Source organism: Pelodiscus sinensis, chromosome Z (genome assembly GCF_052426305.1).
Source record: "Pelodiscus sinensis isolate ZL-2025 chromosome Z, ASM5242630v1, whole genome shotgun sequence".
In the NCBI taxonomy this organism is placed as follows: Eukaryota; Metazoa; Chordata; order Testudines; family Trionychidae; genus Pelodiscus; species Pelodiscus sinensis.
This window is the reverse complement of record NC_143085.1, coordinates 11,186,426-11,205,476: the sequence shown is the minus strand read 5'-3', so window position 1 is coordinate 11,205,476 and position 19,051 is coordinate 11,186,426. Positions and strand designations below refer to the sequence as shown.

Genomic DNA, 19,051 nt, shown 5'->3' with positions numbered 1-19,051 from the left:
CAGACAATGCGGAGCAGGACTGAGTGACTGTGTCTTTTGTAGGAACCCAGCTGATGGAACGAAACCATGAAAGTTGCTGAACTTAGCACCTGTGCGCATTTAGACAATCTGGGACTGCTCAAGGGTCGACTGCATGGAAAATGGAAACTTTTATTTCTGGGTTGGTACAGGCCAGCAGTAATACCCACTTTCCCCACACCCCTACTAGCAATGTGCCTCAACTCCCCGGGCATCTAGACATGAGCAATGATGCATTGCACAGACTACACACATTACAGGTCAGTCAGAACTATCTGGGGCCAGAAGGGGATGCAGCTCACCACCCAATCTTCTCTGTCCCAACAGCACACACTGGCACTCCATAACTCCCCTATTCCACCCTGCACTAAGAGGACATGTCCTGGAAGTGAAAGGGAATTCAGCCTACATAAATCAAGATTTAGTTTTAAAATGGTGTTCACCCCTGTGGTATCTTGGCAACTGCAGGTTGAGTGCCACAGCCTTGTCAAGTTCATGGAGTCTTCTACTCCTTCAACTTTCTTGCTATCCAAGTGAGCATTTAGAGCCTGGCAAGATGATCAGCCCACAGATTGTTAGGGAGAAGTAAGAAGCTGAATGGAGCTCCATTCCCTACCATATTTGGAAAATATTTGCTCCAACTCCTCCTCCGTGCTAGTATAAGGGAGATTCCGTACAAAGAGTCTCCCTGACTCAGACAGGTCCTCCTCTTCCTCATCATCCTTCTTCCTCCTTTGCCAGGGCTGGTCTTCACCCTTTCGGGTGAGTTTCATCTTCAGCATACTCTCCTCTTGGAAAACTTCGATGTAGCGCCCACCTGCCACACACAACACAGAAGGGAACCTTACATTTCAGGCACACCCAAAGACCTCAGCCAGACTTGAGCCAAGATAATTAAAATATATGGTCCTCTCTAAAGATGATGGGCCAAATTTATTGCTGGTGTAAGCTGGACAAACTCTGCTGACTTCCCATGGAAGCCCTCTAGCCCATCCCATCTCTGTGAGAACAATGTTAATGGTTGGAGGGGAAGACACATAGTGCTCACTGAAACAAGAGCAACACAAGTAGCTAGACACCACCTAATCTTTTCCACACACAATCAGGACATTGCATGCCTGTTCTTACAAACCCTCCATTCCTGCCAGAGCAAAAATCAAGAGATGGACCAGAATCCTCTTGAAATGTGAGAAGCAAACAGGACCCACAGCAGAAAATCCCTATACCCACAGACCAGAGTCAGTGACAAGTGCCTACAGGCTGCTCTTACCCATGTATTCCTTGTTTCGTTTCAAGGCTTTCTGTACTTCTTCCTCACTGTTGAAGTCAACAAAGACATAGCCTGGAAAGAAATCAGGTTCAATTGAGCACATCATGAGCTATGTGGATGTGTGTGCACACACACACACTAACTAGACAGTTAAGCAACAAGTTAAAGATTTTTTTTCTGTATTAGATTTCCATAATATATGTGTATCTGCCACCATATTTATTCTGGAGTAAACTATATCAGATTTGAGATAGAATGGATCTTTCACTGAAGAGAAAATATTTTTCTAAGACTTCTGTTTGTGCTTGCATGTGCACATAAATAGTCTAAAACTGATCTGGCAGTTAGACCCCCATGCACTGTGTACATTTTTACATGCTTCAAACTCAAAGGGATAGAAGATGCACTCCTCCCCCCCAAAAAATTATGAAAACAATGTACAGTGGAAATAAACTGCCTGCCCTATGCACCATTTTTATGGTGTGGCTCCTCAAAGTCCATTCTAAGGTACAAAGACTGGAGTAAGTCACGGGAACGGGATGTGTGAGAACTGGAGCATACTGTCGTGATTTGGAACCACAGGCTTAAGAAATAGCAAAGGCCAACATGGGAAATAGCATTCCTAATGTCATCTCTGCTGTGCAGCACCCACAATGCACAATCCCTCTACAGCTGGTACCTGTCTTATTCCCATGAATATTTCTTGCTATCCTGATTGCCACCGGCTTCAAGGGCAAGAGGAATTCTCGAACATTTTTCTGGAAATAGAAGAGAATAAAACAATTTCAGCAAGTTGGGCAGATTTCTGGAGTGCCCTTTGGTAAATTTTAGGAATGCTGCCTAGACACTTTGGGACTCTTGACATTATGAATGTTCCACTCTCAAAACTCACCCACTAACCTGAAGATACCTAGTAACGCCTGAACAGTATATGCTGGCTACTGAATTGTAGATGTTGGCAATCCAAGGACTATCATTCTGTTCCTGTTACAAATACCATTTAAGCCATAAATGAGGAAGTGGTAAGGCAATGGTGGCAGAGCACTTACCTCGGTGACATTGAAAGGAGCCCCTCGTAGCTTTACTGTGTACGGCGTGGTAGCTATACTGGAACTGACTTCATTCTTCAGCTGGAGAGAAGGAAAAGTGAGATAACATTTCAAAACTCATCCTTGGCAAGAGGTTTAATCCAGAACAGTATCTGGAACAAGAGTCAACTTTGGTCAGCAGCACAGTGTGAGAGAGGCGGAGTACAGGATAGATGGAGGCCTGATGCCACGGAGCTAGTCTTCCCCAGAAAGCAAGAGGATGTAGAAAGGACAGAGCAACAGATGATGCATTCCTACCACTTGCATACAGAGTCAGACTTGGATAGGAGAGAGAGAGGGAGAGTACATTATCCATTCCAGGTGGAGTGGAGGGGTCAGAGAGGCACTAAGATTCTATGATGATAGGCACATATAGAATATGACAGACAGACAAGATAACACTTCTACTCCTGGACAGCAATCAGGGAATCCTAGAAGCTGCCAGATGGGAGGGCAGAGATTCACAGAAATGGGTTACCCCTGGATCGCCAACCCAGTCATATCAGCTTTCGACAAGTAGATGTAGTTAGCTAGCAGGTAGCTAGCAACTATGTTTTTCAAGACATGCCTTACCGAGAGCCACAAGCTTTCAGCCCTCTGCAGGCCTAAACAATCCCACACATACACAGCATCTGCCCTAGTTTGGCCTGAGCCCTCAGTTAACTAAGGCAAAAACCTCACAGGATACGGTCAATGGGCTGAGCCTGCATGCATGTAACCAGTTCCCACATTAAGGGAAAAATCACAGATGCCTCAGTTTTCACAAAGTAGACAGTGATTCTAAGTGGTCAACCTGGGACATCTAAAATGACTTAATTTCAAAAGGCAACAAGTACCCACCCTCTGAACTGCAGGCTCTTCAAAATCTCTAGTCGTTTTTCTAAATTTTGGCTAGCATGTCTAGTCAGTTACAGTACAACCTGTATGAGACTAAAACACAGGATCAATCACCACTAAGGGCAGTAATCCTGTACAAATGCCCTTTAGAAGTGTAGTGCCCTGGGCTATCCTGAGACTAACAAAGAATAGTAGACATGGGTAAGCGGTAAAAGCCAATTATATCCCCAAAAACTTCAGAGTAGCTAAGGAGGTAAATAAGGAAACTTACCATTATTTTCTCTGTCAAATTGAATCTGCTTTCACATTTCTCCATGAGCTGCCCTCAAACTTGACCACAAGAAGGGACTAATTTTAAGATAACATAGAAACCTGCCCCTTTGGAACAAAACACTAATGGGGAGACAGACAAAACCCCATCTATATGACCCCATGTTTGTGCTACCAAAGCACCTAATATTACTTCCAGGGTAGGTGACTATTAGCCCTATTGCACTGTGAAGAAACTGAGGCACGGACACACTAAGTGTCTAGCTCAAGATCACTCAGTAAGCCTGGGGCAGAGAAGTTGACTGAAACCAAAATACAAACCATGCACTGTCTCATATCCAGGTTTGCCGAAAATTAGGCACAGGACCAAAACTTCATATCTGTGTCTCTACAGCCTGAATGACTGCTACTACAGTGCTTGCCTTTATGAGATAGCTCAGATTAATGGGAACCTGCCTCCCTTCTCCCTGTGAAGTCCCATTCACCCGTTTCCTGGCAGAACCCCACTTGCACAGGAGGCCTGTGGCAAGAGGACAACCAACCCCACGTCTCTCAAGTCCTAGATCTAATCACTGTGTCATCCTTCCTCTCTCAAAACAGACTCCATTTAGCACAGGTGCTAATGACACTAATCAAGTGGGCTGGACGTGTCCCATTCTTAGCTTTTATTGCCATTGACATGTTAAATATAGGGAAGACTGGTTTTATAATGGTCCACCCCATTAATGTCTTTGTTAAACTCCACAGAAGCTGTGTCAAATTTAGAGTGAAGGTCAATTCTGCATTTTCTCTCTGTAGTTTGATTGTAAGATTCCCTTGTATAAGAATGGCAACTTTTATATCCATAGAGTGCCCAAGTCATTCTTCTGCAAAGGAATTTCACAAGCCAACCACAGAAAGAGAATGCAGAATTGACCTTCATATGCAAATCTGACAATTTCTCTGGGGCTTAACAAAAGACATTAACTAGAGAGCCTATTATAAAACCAGTCTTCCTTACATTTAACACAACACTAACATCAAGTTAAGTATGGGACACCTCCAGCCCACTTAATTAGCCTCCTTAGTACATGCACTAGTATTGACAGGTACATTTTTTTCCCCTCAGGAAAGCTCATGATACCATACATGTTTTGTTAGTCTATAAAGTGCTACCAGACTATTTGTTGTTTATGTTTTTTTTCTTCTTCTGTTATAAATCTGATAGCCACCCTTTTATCTCTACTCAAACTCATCTGAAGAAGCAGGGTTTACCCGTGAAAGTTCATAAACAATATATATTTTTGTTAGCCTCTAAGGTATCACAGGACTACTCATTGTTTTTAAAGTTATAGACTAACATGGCTACCCCTCTAATACTTTTTACTCCATTTAGGGCAGATACAGGGATAATTCATTGCAAAGCCTTTAGATGTGAAAACTGCTCCAACAGGAATGAAGATGGATCAACCCAAATTGCCAAGTTCAAATCCAGAGCCAAACTGCAGGAGAGAACTGGCACCCAGGTTACAATTCAGGCCCATCTGTAATTGGACTATACCTCCAATTTCTCTCCTTTTTTCTTCTTCTTCTCCTCCACCACAGTCCCCTGCTCTTTGCTATGTCCTTCCAGCTTTGCCTCTGTTTCCATCTGAGCACTGATGACTTTCATGCTGCCAGGTTCTCTCTCGACCTCGCTTCCCCCCTCACACTGTTCACTATCAGGCTGGTCCTCCTCACTCTCCTCCTCTGATGAGGAAGATGAGGAATTTTTCACCACTTTAGATTTCAGGTAATCCATATCGGAGAGCTCTTTCCTGGCAGCTGCCTTTTCCCTGGGGCTCTTCTTCACTGTCAGAGAGGAGAGAAAGCATTAGACATATGCATGCACACAAACCTCCCTTTTCCCAGGAGGACAAACAGCCTAGAGCAGCACAAACCCCAAGAGCTGCTGTGGACTCTTTGTCCAGCTGGGCTCCTGCAAGAACAGCCACCCTATATACACAGGCAGCACCAAAGGAGGCTCAGGTTCAACATCCCAGAATCAATCCCCTTTCCTCCTCTTGGGTCAGGTGATCAAATCCAGCCATGGCTGGTAAGAATGAGAAGCAATTACTATCCAATGGGCTACTGGCTAGATGTCTGGCAAGACAGATCCCATCAAAAGTCACCAGTACCTTTTGCATTACACTGTCAGACAGACCAAGGATTAAACAGGCCAGAGTCTGAACTCGTCCCTCTTACCACTGAGGTTATTTGTACAAATCATTGGCAGAGGTAGCCTGAGAAAGAAGCTTGCTCTGTTCAAGTCCATGCTACAGAGATCAACAGAAAGCTTTGGCTTTCCAGGCTGTCGGTCTTTCTCTAGTACTAAACACTCTATTTGAAAAGCTGGATAAGGAAGATACAAGCACATAGAAAAACACACTACCCTGGAGGTCCGCACTTTGCATGTTAATGTGTTCTTACTAGTTATCCATATCATAGCAGCACCAAAAGCCCTGAAGTGCATAATACACGCTTAAACAGTCTCTGTACCCCAAAAACTCCCAAGGTGGGAGAGATACAAAGGTGAAGCACAGAAAGATCCAAGATAACAGTAATACAAGTGTAGTGGCTTTGCACAGGCTAACCATAGGCATAACTTATAAAGGAGCTGACTTTGGGATCTGGTTTGTGAACGGAGATCAATAGGCAGATGAGTATCAGTAGTCTCTGCTGAAACCTGAAGCACTGCAGGTGGCCAGGAAGTACATGAACTTATTCATCAATTCACTGAAGAACTACATATCTCCTCAGTATCCCCATCTGTAAAATGGGGATAACAATGTCAGTCTACTTGTAAAGCTCTTTGAGATCTACTGATGAAAAGTGCTAGATAAGAGCAGGGAACTATTATTCTTGTCCTTGCTTGATATTTCAAAACTTAACTGCTTTTGAGTTTGCCAAGATTCAAAGAGAAATCTTTTAAAAATAGAAGGGACACAGACATTTGTAAAAACGTGCATAAGAGCAATAGGAATGGTCAGACTCATTACACCAAGGGTCCCTCTAGCCAAGGAAGCCTAGGATGCTGGCTGGAAGAAGGATGCCAGCTTCTTCTGAGGGAACAAAGAACTGGGAAATCCAATCTCTGTTAACAAGTTAGAGGCTTAGGGACACCCTGGGAATTGGACTGCTTGCCTGTGCATTCTGGCTAATAGCCCTTGATGGACCTCCATGAACTTTTTTACTGTTTTTTAAAACGCAGTTCTAATTTTGACCTTCACAGCATCTCTAGTAATGAGTTTCACAGGTTGACTGTGTTTCCTTCTGTTTTGAACTCCCTGCGTATTGAGTGATCCCTGGTTCTTCTGTGATGTGAAGAGGTAAATAACTCTTCCTTATTCAATTTCTCCACCTCATTTATGATTTTAGAGATCTCTATCATATCCCTCCTTAAATGAGTCCAATCACTCAGTTTTGTGGGATCCCTCTGTAACTATTCCTCGTCAGCTTTGCCCTCGTCTATTTTGAGTAATTTTATATTATCTACAAACTGAGCCATCTCACTCTTTAACCTTTTTTCCAGATTATCTGTGAGTATGTTCAATAGCAGTGGTCACAGTACAGATCCTTGGGGGACCCTGCAGTTACCTCTCTCCACAGTAAAAATTGAACATTTACTCCAATCTTTTCTTTCCTGTCTTTTAACCAGTTTAAGGATCCATGAGAGTACCTTTCCTCTTAGCCCATGTCTGTTTATTTTGCTGAAGAGCCTTTGGTGCAGGATCTTGTCAAAGGTTTTCTGAAAGTTCAAGTATACTTTATCCATTGCATTACCTTGTCTGTCTGTGTGCTCTTAAATAATTCTAATACATTTGTAAAGGGAAATCATGCCTCACCAAAACCACACTGGTTCTTCAACACAGCTGTGTGCCCCATCTACATGCCTTATCTTTTTTTTTTTTTTTTTACCATAGCTTCAACCAGTTTACCAACCTAAAACCTAAAGTTGCACAGACTGCTTTTTTTAAAAATAGGTGTTACATTAGCTATCCTTCAGTCCTCTGGTACAGAAACTAGTAATTCTGAACCTTCATATCTGCGCTTCTTTAGAACCCCTGGGTGAATACCACCTAGTCCCGATAACTAATCATTGTTTATCAGTTTGTTCCAAAACCTGTTCTTCTGACTCCTCAATCTGTGATAGATACTTCAATGTCACCGAAAGTGAGTCAGCTCAATTATGTGATTTACAGGAGCACCTACAGGCTCTAACCAAAATTATAGCCATCTTGTCCTAAGTACTGCACAATCCCTGACCCAAAGAGCTTGCAATTTAAATAAACAACATGGATAACAGAAAGGGGAACTGAGGCACAAAACAGGGAAGTGACTTGTCTGAGGATACCCTGAAGCTCAGTGGCAGAGCCAGATATTTCCCAGTCCAGTGCCTTATCTAAACTTTCTGAAAAGCCTTTGGGCCTAAAACAAAGCAAGAAAAATTTCACTCCTTTAGAAAGACTTATGGAGGGTTATTTAAAGGGCTGAGGACAGAATGGCTGCAGCATCCCATGTAGATAGGGAATGGAAGAGACTCACTTGGGCAGATGAACCAGCAAGTCTGCAGTTCAGACTCCTTAGGCTCCCTGGAGAGGGACTAGGGACCAAACATTGATAAAATATGCTGAAACCATAGCTACTGTGAAGTTTGCATCACATTTTGGGGATATCTGGTGATATGCTGAACTATCACAATTCCCACCAACTCCACAGGATCTGACAGCATGCAACATTTTCCTGGAGCTGCTTGGCACTCCACAGGATCAGGGCCCGCATCGGTATCCCAGTTAAAGATGAACAGAACAAAGAGATATTTACTTTTAGTGTTTGTTGTTTTTTGCTCCTCATGTTGCTCTCCCCTGCTCTTCTCCTCTTCGCTGAGCTCCTCTGACTCATCCGAGTCAAAGTTTAGGTAATCATCCACTGGCTTTGACTTCCCTGTCTTGGGCTGTTCTGCCAATGTGTCATTAGCCCAAGTGGCCACCTGTGTCCGTTTTTGGTGAACTACCAAAAATTCTTTGAATGCCTCGTCTCCTTCCAGCTGTTGGGAAAAAACAACACACATGAATAGTGAAGACAGACACAGGGACAAGAAGCCCTGTTTAGATCAGGAGCCCTGTGTAATTCCTGGCAACTAAGATCTCACGGGAGTCTGCTTTTCACCTGCCGGGGCCGATTTCCCTTCAGTGAAATGCAGACAGATATGCTCCATTTATTAATTTACAGTGTTATAGGATACATCAGAGCACCACGGTTAAACCACCTGTCTCATCTGAATCAACAACTCTGGAAGCGGCACTCCCTCTCAGACCAGATGCTACCTGTAATGCTACTAATGAAACACTGAGGCTGTGTCTACACTGGCATGAATTTCCGGAACTGCTTAAAACGGAATACTATTCCGTTTTCAGTTTTTCCGGAAAAGGAGCGCCTACATTGGCAGGCTGCTTTTCCGGAAAAGCGTCTGTGGCCAATGTAGACACGCTTTTCCGGAAAAGAGCCCCGATCGCCATTTTCGTGATCGGGGCTTTTTTCCGGAAAAGACTATTGGGCTGTCTACACTGGCCCTTTTCCGGAACAGTGTTCCGGAATAAGGACTTATGCCCGAGCGGGAGCAGAATAGTTTTTCCGGAATAGCAGCTGATTTTGTACAGTAGAGCGTCGTTGCTTTTCCGGAAATTCAAGGGCCAGTGTAGACAGCTCGCAGCTTATTCCGGAAAAGCGGCTGATTTTCCAGAATAAGTGGCCCAGTGTAGACACAGCCTGAGTGTGGAGAGAAATTCAGAGACAGCAAGTAAAATTGTTAATGATTTAATATGTATTTTTCACTTCTACGAAGCACCTGTAACCTGAGATTGTCAAAGAACTTAAAGCAGCAAGACAACTACAAAGTTCACTATTTTATGATGAGAAAACAGACACAGAAAGATTCAGTGACTTGCTCAAGCTGGGATGAGAACAGAATAGATACAGAGTTCTCAGCAATTTCTATCCTAGGTTTTCTGTATCAAACCTTTTTACTCAAATGGACAAGTCTCACAAACTACTCTCAACTCACCTCTTTTAAGCTTCCTGTTGTACTTTTCTTCTTTTTTTCCTGAAACAACACCACACACTTTTCAGAATGGCATATCTACAAGATAGTCATGATTCTCATTACACAGACTGGAAAGAAGGCAGAAAGATCAAAAGTGAATGGTAAACCAAGAATGAGACATGGAATCCTGAATTTCAGGCCACTGCTGCAGCCACCTCCCCCACCCCCTCACAAAGCTACTGATGTACATGTCACACCTGAGAAAGTGAGTGTGACTTACTTTCTTTCTGTTTGTGGGAACTGGACTTGTTTTGGAATTGTTGGTAGGCTTATCCGGTGCAGAAGGATTCTGGGAGTGTTTGCTCCAAGCTCTGGGTTTCAATGGGTCACCAAATGATTTACAGAACTCTACCTGAAAAGAGCCAAAAACAAGGAGCCCCTTTTTAACAAGTCCCATTTTTTATAGTACATGTAAAGCAGAAAGACGCAGACATTACTGCAGTAAGGACCCATTGAGAACTACCTGTTTATAGCTCTTCAGTGGAAGGAACTCATAATTACATTAATTATTTTGGGACATATTCAGACAAACTGTTTTGTTCTCTACAGTCTTCTAGCGCATTGTCTCCACAGAACAAGAGAAAATGTAAACAACTTTAATGGAATACAGTACACACAATTTCAGGGCTTGCTAGATACAGTATCCAGAGATCTAAGACTTTAAATCAGCCTAGCACTGGACCAGCACTGCTAGAGCAACAGATGGCCAACTAACTCAACTAATTCAATTGCTATTGAATATCTGAATCAGACTGCTCCACTTACCATCAACTTGGCTTCCTTTGCTTGAAGATCAAATGATGTGAACCCTACTCTACCTCTGCAGTGGCTCCCTAAACAGAAGAATTAGTATAGTCCAGAGGTGGGTAAGAGGTGGCTAGTGGGCCACATTTGGCCCACCAAGACACCTGGCCAGCACCCTTACTAGAGCAGTTGCAGCCATTTTAAACAGCAGGCTGCTAATGGCTTTGCAGTCTGAGCAGGGAGGAAAAAGCTTCCTGCAGAGCTGCTGGCTGGGAGCTGCCTAGATAAGCACCTCCCAGCCAGAGCCTGGCTCTGGCATCCCACCCCTTCTTTCCCCCTCAACTACCTGCCCTGGTCACCACTCAAACCTTCTGTATCCCCTCTCCCCATCTCCTCCAGGTCACAATCCGTCCCAGACCCTGCACCCCCTCTTACATCCCTTCCCCAGATCAGAATCCTTTCCTGCACACATACCCTCCCTGACCCTGCAACCCATTCCCCTGTCCCAGGTCATCACCCAAACCCTCTGCTTCCTGTTTCTCCTTTCTCCCAGATCACAACTCCCTCCCAAAACCCTGCACCCCTCTTATACCCTTCCCCCAGGCCAGAATCCTCTCATGCACCAGATCATAACCCCCTACACAAACTCCTTCTCAGAGCCACACACACCCTCCAAGTCCTCTATCCCAAACTCCCCTTTACACCCCACCCTCCGTCCCAGACCCCACGATCCCTAGACAGAAGTGTGGTCCTTGACCACTTACCAAAATCTTGAGAGTGGCCTCCCATTAAAAATTATAGCCCATCCCTGATATAGTCCCACTAAATGCATGGAAACAGGATGCTCAAAGAATACCAGGTTGGTCGTGTTGCAATACCCACTATGCAGATCCTCCTGTTCCCATCCGCTGTATGGAGCCTGAGAACATACACCAGATACTGGGCCCAAGTATCCAACAGCTTCACAACTGCTCTGTGGCTTGCAAAGGCAAAGAAAAGGGAGGATTTTATCTACTACATTTTGCCCTGCACCTAGCCTGCTTATTCAGGCTGGACAGAAGGAAAAGGACTCTTTCCTTAGTGTGTAGTTTCCACAGTACTCCTAGCCCTTGCCAGTGTGGATTAAGAGTCTGGGAATCAAAGCTGGCTGCACAAAGTGCAGCAGGGATGATTACTGACTGGGATCTCAGTTCCCTCTACAGTGCACGCCTGCATAGCGAACACAAAGAATTCTAATCCTGCCCACCCCCTCAGCAGAGCCGCATAGCAGCGCTCACCTTCCTTGAGGTAAACTTCTGCTGGCAGTATACTTGGTGGGAGTGGAGGGCCAGGGCTTCTGAGCTGCTCCTGGGGCGGGGCTGTATGTCGGGTGGCTGCCCTGTGTGCCGGGGCTGGAACCAGTGCTGTGATGCTGTTTTTAGTACCACAGCCCCAGGAGCAGCTGCACTGCAGCCCTAGCTCCAGCCCTGACACATAGCACAGCCTCTTACCATGTGGCTCCGTCTTGGGAGCAGATGGGGCCAGGACCATGTGGCAGCTGCCAGAATTGGGGCCAGGGCAATAGTGCAGTTGCTCCTGGGGCAGGGGCCATGGTGCTATTTTTAGTACTGTGCTCCCAGTTCCAGTCCTAGGAGCAGCCAGGCAGCCACCATGTGGCCCCTAGCCCTAGCTTCAGCCCTTCCCCAAGGCTGGAGGTGTGGCCAGGGCCACATTGTGGTTTGCCCAGCTGTTCCCAGAGTGGGCCATATGGGAACCCAGCTGGCAGGGCTAGAGACAGGCCATAATTCAGCTGCTCCTGGGCTCAGAACCAGGGCTGGAGCCAGGCTACGCTGCGGCTGCTCCTGGGGCCAGAAGCCCCCTTGCATGCCTGTTCCCCTTCTTCCTCCCTCACACTGCCCTCTGGCTCTCAGAGCCTCCTGCTCCTTTCAGCCCCCTGCTGGCTTCCCCCCACCCCAGGTCCCTCATGTGTCACTGCACCATCACCAGCTCTCCACTCTCTGCAAACCCTGAGCACTGGCAGCAGCTTCCCTCTGCCCTAGGCAGGGATTCACAGCCAGCCCTGCAGGTAGCAGCCTGTGACAGCCCCTGCCCTGAACACAGGCCGCCCGCGAAGCAGGCTCATCTTTTCCTCACTAGATAGGAGGGTGCTGCCTGGGAGCAAGGTTCTGGATCCTAGCGGGGACAGGGCTGGGGTCTCTGCACTAGAAGAGTCTCTCAGGGATCAGTGCCACAGTGGAACACATCTGAAAACACGCACATGACCTCAGTATTGGTGCACAAAACAACACTTCGTTCTGCTCATGGATGGAAAATTTTAGAGGGAACACTGACTGGAATGCCTGATAATCAGTCCACAAACAAGGCTCCACTACTTCAGTATTATCAATTGGGTTTAGTGAAGCTCCTCTCTTCCTCTAAGTAAAATACTATCAAAGTCACAAATTTTTCTCAGAGGAGCAAACATTTTATTTTAAAAACAATAAGCAGTCTTGTGGAACATCAGGAACTAACAAATTGAGCTTTTAAAACCCACTTAATCAGATGAGCATCATACTATATAGTTTTGTTAATTTGTAAGATACCACAGAACTACTTGTTTTTAAAATTACAAACAAACATAGCTACCCCTGAGACATTTTATTTTAAAGTCAACTCACTGTGATTCTGGCCATGTCTATAAAACTCTTGTTGAAATGATTCATTGCTGTTTTGGCTTCATCTTCAGACTTAAAGCCAATGAAACCAAACTTGCGGAACTTGCCATCCTTGGTGAATTTCAAGCTGCAATCAGTTAGCGTGCCAAAGGCTGCAAATAGTTTCCGGAATCGATCTTCCTTCATCTGCAAAAAAGAGAAGGGGCATCAGGGTAAAAGATCTTTTACAGTCTAATCGCCGCTTCATTTTACTATGTCGGGTAGCCTAATCTACATGCCTCTGGCGACAGAGGCATGTAGTCTAGACATACCCTAAGACTTCACCTTTAGGATGCTTCATAAACTTAGAATACCACTGCTATAGCTCTCAGAACCTGGACTTCAATATTAAAGCTATGCTGAAAATAGTCAAAATCTCTCTCAATATGCTAGCCAGTCCAGTTGTCTCTATATCCATCTCTGTCAGACTGAAAGATCTTCAGATCTAGCACTCTGTACTTGGTGCCTTATAAAGCACAAGTATGTCATTGACCTGGAACATACTGCAACCCCCACATGACATCCACAACTCAACTTCAGAACTGGGCTCCTCTTTGGACAGGGTAAGGATCCTAGCATTATAGGCAGTGAAAGAAGACCCTCACGCCTAAAAGGCGGCGCAATCCTCAACTTGTGCCCCCACTTTTGCAAATGAGGCACTGCTCCTAGCTATCATCCCTCCAGCCCTATTCCCAAATAACTCACTTTACGCCTCACCCCAAATCCTCCCAACTCTTCTCCAGTACGGAATATCCACCCGCTCAACTCTCCCGCACAGGCTCACCTCCCACCGTCCCACCACCGCCTTCCCTCTTTCCTTGTCAATAGCAAGCTCCCCCGCCCCGGTTCACCTCCATTCCCATCCCCGCCCCAAGCTGGACCCTTCCATGTGGCCCTCAGGGCTGCAGTTTATCCTCTTCCGCGCACAGCACGACCAGCGCTGCCCATTTCCCCTCCAATTTACCTCCCCCTAGAGCTAGAGCATCTCCCCCCCCCCCCGAGATTAATCCCTGTCCCCCGGGCTATGCCCATCCCTCCTCGCTCCCAATCCACCCCCCCCGAGATTTATCCCTGCCCCCCCCCGGGCTATGCCCATCCCCCCTTGCTCCCAATCCACCCCCCGAGATTTATCCCTGCCCCCCCCGGACTATGCCCATCCCCCCTTGCTCCCAATCCACCCCCCGAGATTTATCCCTGCCCCCCCGGACTATGCCCATCCCCCCTTGCTCCCAATCCACACCCCCCGAGATTTATCCCTGCTCCCCCGGGCTATGCCCATCCCCCCTCGCTCCCAATCCACCCCCCCCCGAGATTTATCCCTGCTCCCCCGGGCTATGCCCATCCCCCCTCGCTCCCAATCCACCCCCCCCGAGATTTATCCCTGCCCCCCCGGGCTATGCCCATCCCCCCTCGCTCCCAATCCACCCCCCCCCCGAGATTTATCCCTGCCCCCCGGGCTATGCCCATCCCTCCTCGCTCCCAATCCACCCCCCGAGATTTATCCCTGCCCCCCCCCGGGCTATGCCCATCCCCCCTTGCTCCCAATCCACCCCCCGAGATTTATCCCTGCCCCCCGGGCTATGCCCATCCCCCTCGCTCCCAATCCACCCCCCGAGATTTATCCCTGTCCCCCCCCGGGCTATGCCCATCCCCCCTCGCTCCCAATCCACCCCCCGAGATTTATCCCTGCCCCCCCCCCGGGCTATGCCCATCCCCCCTCGCTCCCAATCCACCCCCCCCGAGATTTATCCCTGCTCCCCCGGGCTATGCCCATCCCCCCTCGCTCCCAATCCACCCCCCCCCGAGATTTATCCCTGCTCCCCCGGGCTATGCCCATCCCCCCTCGCTCCCAATCCACCCCCCCCCCCGAGATTTATCCCTGCCCCCCGGGCTATGCCCATCCCCCCTCGCTCCCAATCCACCCCCCCCCCGAGATTTATCCCTGCCCCCCGGGCTATGCCCATCCCCCCTCGCTCCCAATCCACCCCCCCCCCCGAGATTTATCCCTGCCCCCCGGGCTATGCCCATCCCCCCTCGCTCCCAATCCACCCCCCGAGAGTTATCCCTGCCCCCCGGGCTATGCCCATCCCCCCTCGCTCCCAATCCACCCCCCCCCCCCGAGAGTTATCCCTGCCCCCCGGGCTATGCCCATCCCCCTCGCTCCCAATCCACCCCCCGAGATTTATCCCTGCCCCCCGGGCTATGCCCATCCCCCTCGCTCCCAATCCACACCCCCCGAGATTTATCCCTGCCCCCCGGGCTATGCCCATCCCCCCTCGCTCCCAATCCACACCCCCCCGAGATTTATCCCTGCCCCCCGGGCTATGCCCATCCCCCTCGCTCCCAATCCACCCCCCGAGATTTATCCCTGCCCCCCGGGCTATGCCCATCCCCCTCGCTCCCAATCCACCCCCCCCGAGATTTATCCCTGCCCCCCGGGCTATGCCCATCCCCCTCGCTCCCAATCCACCCCCCCCCCCCGAGATTTATCCCTGCCCCCCGGGCTATGCCCATCCCCCTCGCTCCCAATCCACCCCCCCGAGATTTATCCCTGCCCCCCGGGCTATGCCCATCCCCCTCGCTCCCAATCCACCCCCCGAGATTTATCCCTGCCCCCCGGGCTATGCCCATCCCCCTCGCTCCCAATCCACCCCCCCGAGATTTATCCCTGCCCCCCGGGCTATGCCCATCCCCCCTCGCTCCCAATCCACCCCCCCCCGAGATTTATCCCTGCCCCCCGGGCTATGCCCATCCCCCTCGCTCCCAATCCACCCCCCCCGAGATTTATCCCTGCCCCCCGGGCTATGCCCATCCCCCTCGCTCCCAATCCACCCCCCCCCCGAGATTTATCCCTGCCCCCCGGGCTATGCCCATCCCCCCTCGCTCCCAATCCACCCCCCCCCGAGATTTATCCCTGCCCCCCGGGCTATGCCCATCCCCCTCGCTCCCAATCCACCCCCCCCCCGAGATTTATCCCTGCCCCCCGGGCTATGCCCATCCCCCCTCGCTCCCAATCCACCCCCCCCCGAGATTTATCCCTGCCCCCCCGGGCTATGCCCATCCCCCCTCGCTCCCAATCCACCCCCCCGAGATTTATCCCTGCCCCCCCGGGCTATGCCCATCCCCCCTCGCTCCCAATCCACCCCCCCGAGATTTATCCCTGCCCCCCCGGGCTATGCCCATCCCCCCTCGCTCCCAATCCACCCCCCCGAGATTTATCCCTGCCCCCCCGGGCTATGCCCATCCCCCCTCGCTCCCAATCCACCCCCCCGAGATTTATCCCTGCCCCCCCGGGCTATGCCCATCCCCCCTCGCTCCCAATCCACCCCCCCGAGATTTATCCCTGCCCCCCCGGGCTATGCCCATCCCCCCTCGCTCCCAATCCACCCCCCCGAGATTTATCCCTGCCCCCCCGGGCTATGCCCATCCCCCCTCGCTCCCAATCCACCCCCCCGAGATTTATCCCTGCCCCCCCGGGCTATGCCCATCCCCCCTCGCTCCCAATCCACCCCCCCGAGATTTATCCCTGCCCCCCCGGGCTATGCCCATCCCCCCTCGCTCCCAATCCACCCCCCCGAGATTTATCCCTGCCCCCCCGGGCTATGCCCATCCCCCCTCGCTCCCAATCCACCCCCCCCGAGATTTATCCCTGCCCCCCCGGGCTATGCCCATCCCCCCTCGCTCCCAATCCACCCCCCCGAGATTTATCCCTGCCCCCCCGGGCTATGCCCATCCCCCCTCGCTCCCAATCCACCCCCCCGAGATTTATCCCTGCCCCCCCGGGCTATGCCCATCCCCCCTCGCTCCCAATCCACCCCCCCGAGATTTATCCCTGCCCCCCCGGGCTATGCCCATCCCCCCTCGCTCCCAATCCACCCCCCCGAGATTTATCCCTGCCCCCCCGGGCTATGCCCATCCCCCCTCGCTCCCAATCCACCCCCCCGAGATTTATCCCTGCCCCCCCGGGCTATGCCCATCCCCCCTCGCTCCCAATCCACCCCCCCGAGATTTATCCCTGCCCCCCCGGGCTATGCCCATCCCCCCTCGCTCCCAATCCACCCCCCCGAGATTTATCCCTGCCCCCCCGGGCTATGCCCATCCCCCCTCGCTCCCAATCCACCCCCCCCGAGATTTATCCCTGCCCCCCCGGGCTATGCCCATCCCCCCTCGCTCCCAATCCACCCCCCCGAGATTTATCCCTGCCCCCCCGGGCTATGCCCATCCCCCCTCGCTCCCAATCCACCCCCCCGAGATTTATCCCTGCCCCCCCGGGCTATGCCCATCCCCCCTCGCTCCCAATCCACCCCCCCCGAGATTTATCCCTGCCCCCCCGGGCTATGCCCATCCCCCCTCGCTCCCAATCCACCCCCCCGAGATTTATCCCTGCCCCCCCGGGCTATGCCCATCCCCCCTCGCTCCCAATCCACCCCCCCGAGATTTATCCCTGCCCCCCCGGGCTATGCCCATCCCCCCTCGCTCCCAATCCACCCCCCCCGAGATTTATCCCTGCCCCCCCGGGCTATGCCCATCCCCCCTCGCTCCCAATCCACCCCCCCGAGATTTATCCCTGCCCCCCCGGGCTATGCCCATCCCCCCTCGCTCCCAATCCACCCCCCCGAGATTTATCCCTGCCCCCCCGGGCTATGCCCATCCCCCCTCGCTCCCAATCCACCCCCCCGAGATTTATCCCTGCCCCCCCGGGCTATGCCCATCCCCCCTCGCTCCCAATCCACCCCCCCGAGATTTATCCCTGCCCCCCCGGGCTATGCCCATCCCCCCTCGCTCCCAATCCACCCCCCCGAGATTTATCCCTGCCCCCCCGGGCTATGCCCATCCCCCCTCGCTCCCAATCCACCCCCCCCCGTGGGGACCCCGCGGCTCCCGTCCCGGGCAGCCGCTCAGGACTCACCCCGCTGGGCAGGTTTTTCACGATGAGACGCGACATGGCGGGGAGGGGCCGGCCCGACCCGGCCCACGGAGGAAGCCCCACGCGCGCTCACGACCGCTCACGCCTCCCCGCCGCCATCTTGGCCGCTGCGAGCCACGTGACCCCGCCGCCACGCCAGCGCGCACGTGCGAGCAAGCCTGTCCGTCCCCCCCCCCTCCTCCGTCTTCCGAGTTTTTTCTGCGCCTGCGCGGAGCGGCTCCGGGCGGCTGCCAGGCTCAGGCGCGGTCGGCAGGGGGCGCTGGCAGAGCGGGCGGGAGGCCAATGGCTTGAAGCTGGGGGAGGGGGGGAGAGTTCACCTGTCTGTGCGCAGAGAACACCGGACCCCGCGCCAGGACAGCGGCCAGCGGGAGCTGGGGGGGGGGGGGGGGCAGGAGCCATTGGGGGGGGCATTGGGGGTGGACACTGGCCCAAGAGCTGGCTCCACTGCACCCATTGGCTGGGGGATGCCTCCATGGGAGCTGCAGGGAGCCAGTGCTTGGGGGCAGTGCGCAGACCCTCTCCCCGCCCCCCTTGCTCCTCCAACCACAGGGGCATGTTACCACTTCCAGGGAGGGTCCAGCTTCCTGGAGCTCATGCCCCTGAACCTCCTCCTGCCCCCTAATGGCGCCATCAGCCCCACATTCCACCTGACAACCCTACTGGAGCCTTGACCCCTGCAAACTGGATCAGCAGTGCATTCAAATCCAGGGCAGGACTGCAGGGAGCATGCAGCGCTGGGCTAGCTGGAGGACTGTGTGGGTATCATTCCAGTCGGGTATCATTCCAGTCAGGCACCAGGAGGGGCGGGGAGCTTGCCTTGTACATGCCTGCTTCACAGCCTGGTATCATCAGCCCTCCACTCTCATGTGAAAATAGTCCTTGCTGGCCTTCGCCTTGTCTCCATTAACGTCCTTCCCCAGAAATTTCCCTTGGTATATCCAATCCCCTGTGCTGTGGATGGATTCCATCACCACTTGGCTGGAGTCAGACCATACAGTGGGCAGGTGTATTAACGGAACACTTCCCATCATGCTTTCTGGCTTCCTCCCACCAATGGTCCTCCGGTCTTTGTCCTCCACTCCC

At 51.3% G+C, this 19,051-nt stretch overlaps 1 protein-coding gene across 3 annotated transcripts in view; it reads right to left on the bottom strand.

Annotated features, from left to right (window-relative positions):
* RBM19 (RNA binding motif protein 19) overlaps positions 1-18,108 on the bottom strand; it is a 159,076-nt gene extending 140,968 nt beyond the window's left edge. For all 3 annotated transcript variants that reach the window (XM_075898196.2, XM_089775264.1, XM_075898197.2), the window contains exons 1-10: positions 17,951-18,108; positions 13,006-13,188; positions 9,825-9,956; positions 9,566-9,604; positions 8,326-8,548; positions 5,024-5,313; positions 2,338-2,418; positions 1,968-2,046; positions 1,289-1,360; positions 635-835 (exon numbers count right to left, since the gene is read on the bottom strand). In XM_075898196.2, coding sequence (XP_075754311.1) covers positions 635-835; positions 1,289-1,360; positions 1,968-2,046; positions 2,338-2,418; positions 5,024-5,313; positions 8,326-8,548; positions 9,566-9,604; positions 9,825-9,956; positions 13,006-13,188; positions 17,951-17,986 — 1,336 coding nt within the window. In that variant the 5' untranslated portion in view covers positions 17,987-18,108. The remainder of the gene's footprint in view (positions 1-634; positions 836-1,288; positions 1,361-1,967; positions 2,047-2,337; positions 2,419-5,023; positions 5,314-8,325; positions 8,549-9,565; positions 9,605-9,824; positions 9,957-13,005; positions 13,189-17,950) is intronic.
* Positions 18,109-19,051: the final 943 nt, after the last annotated feature.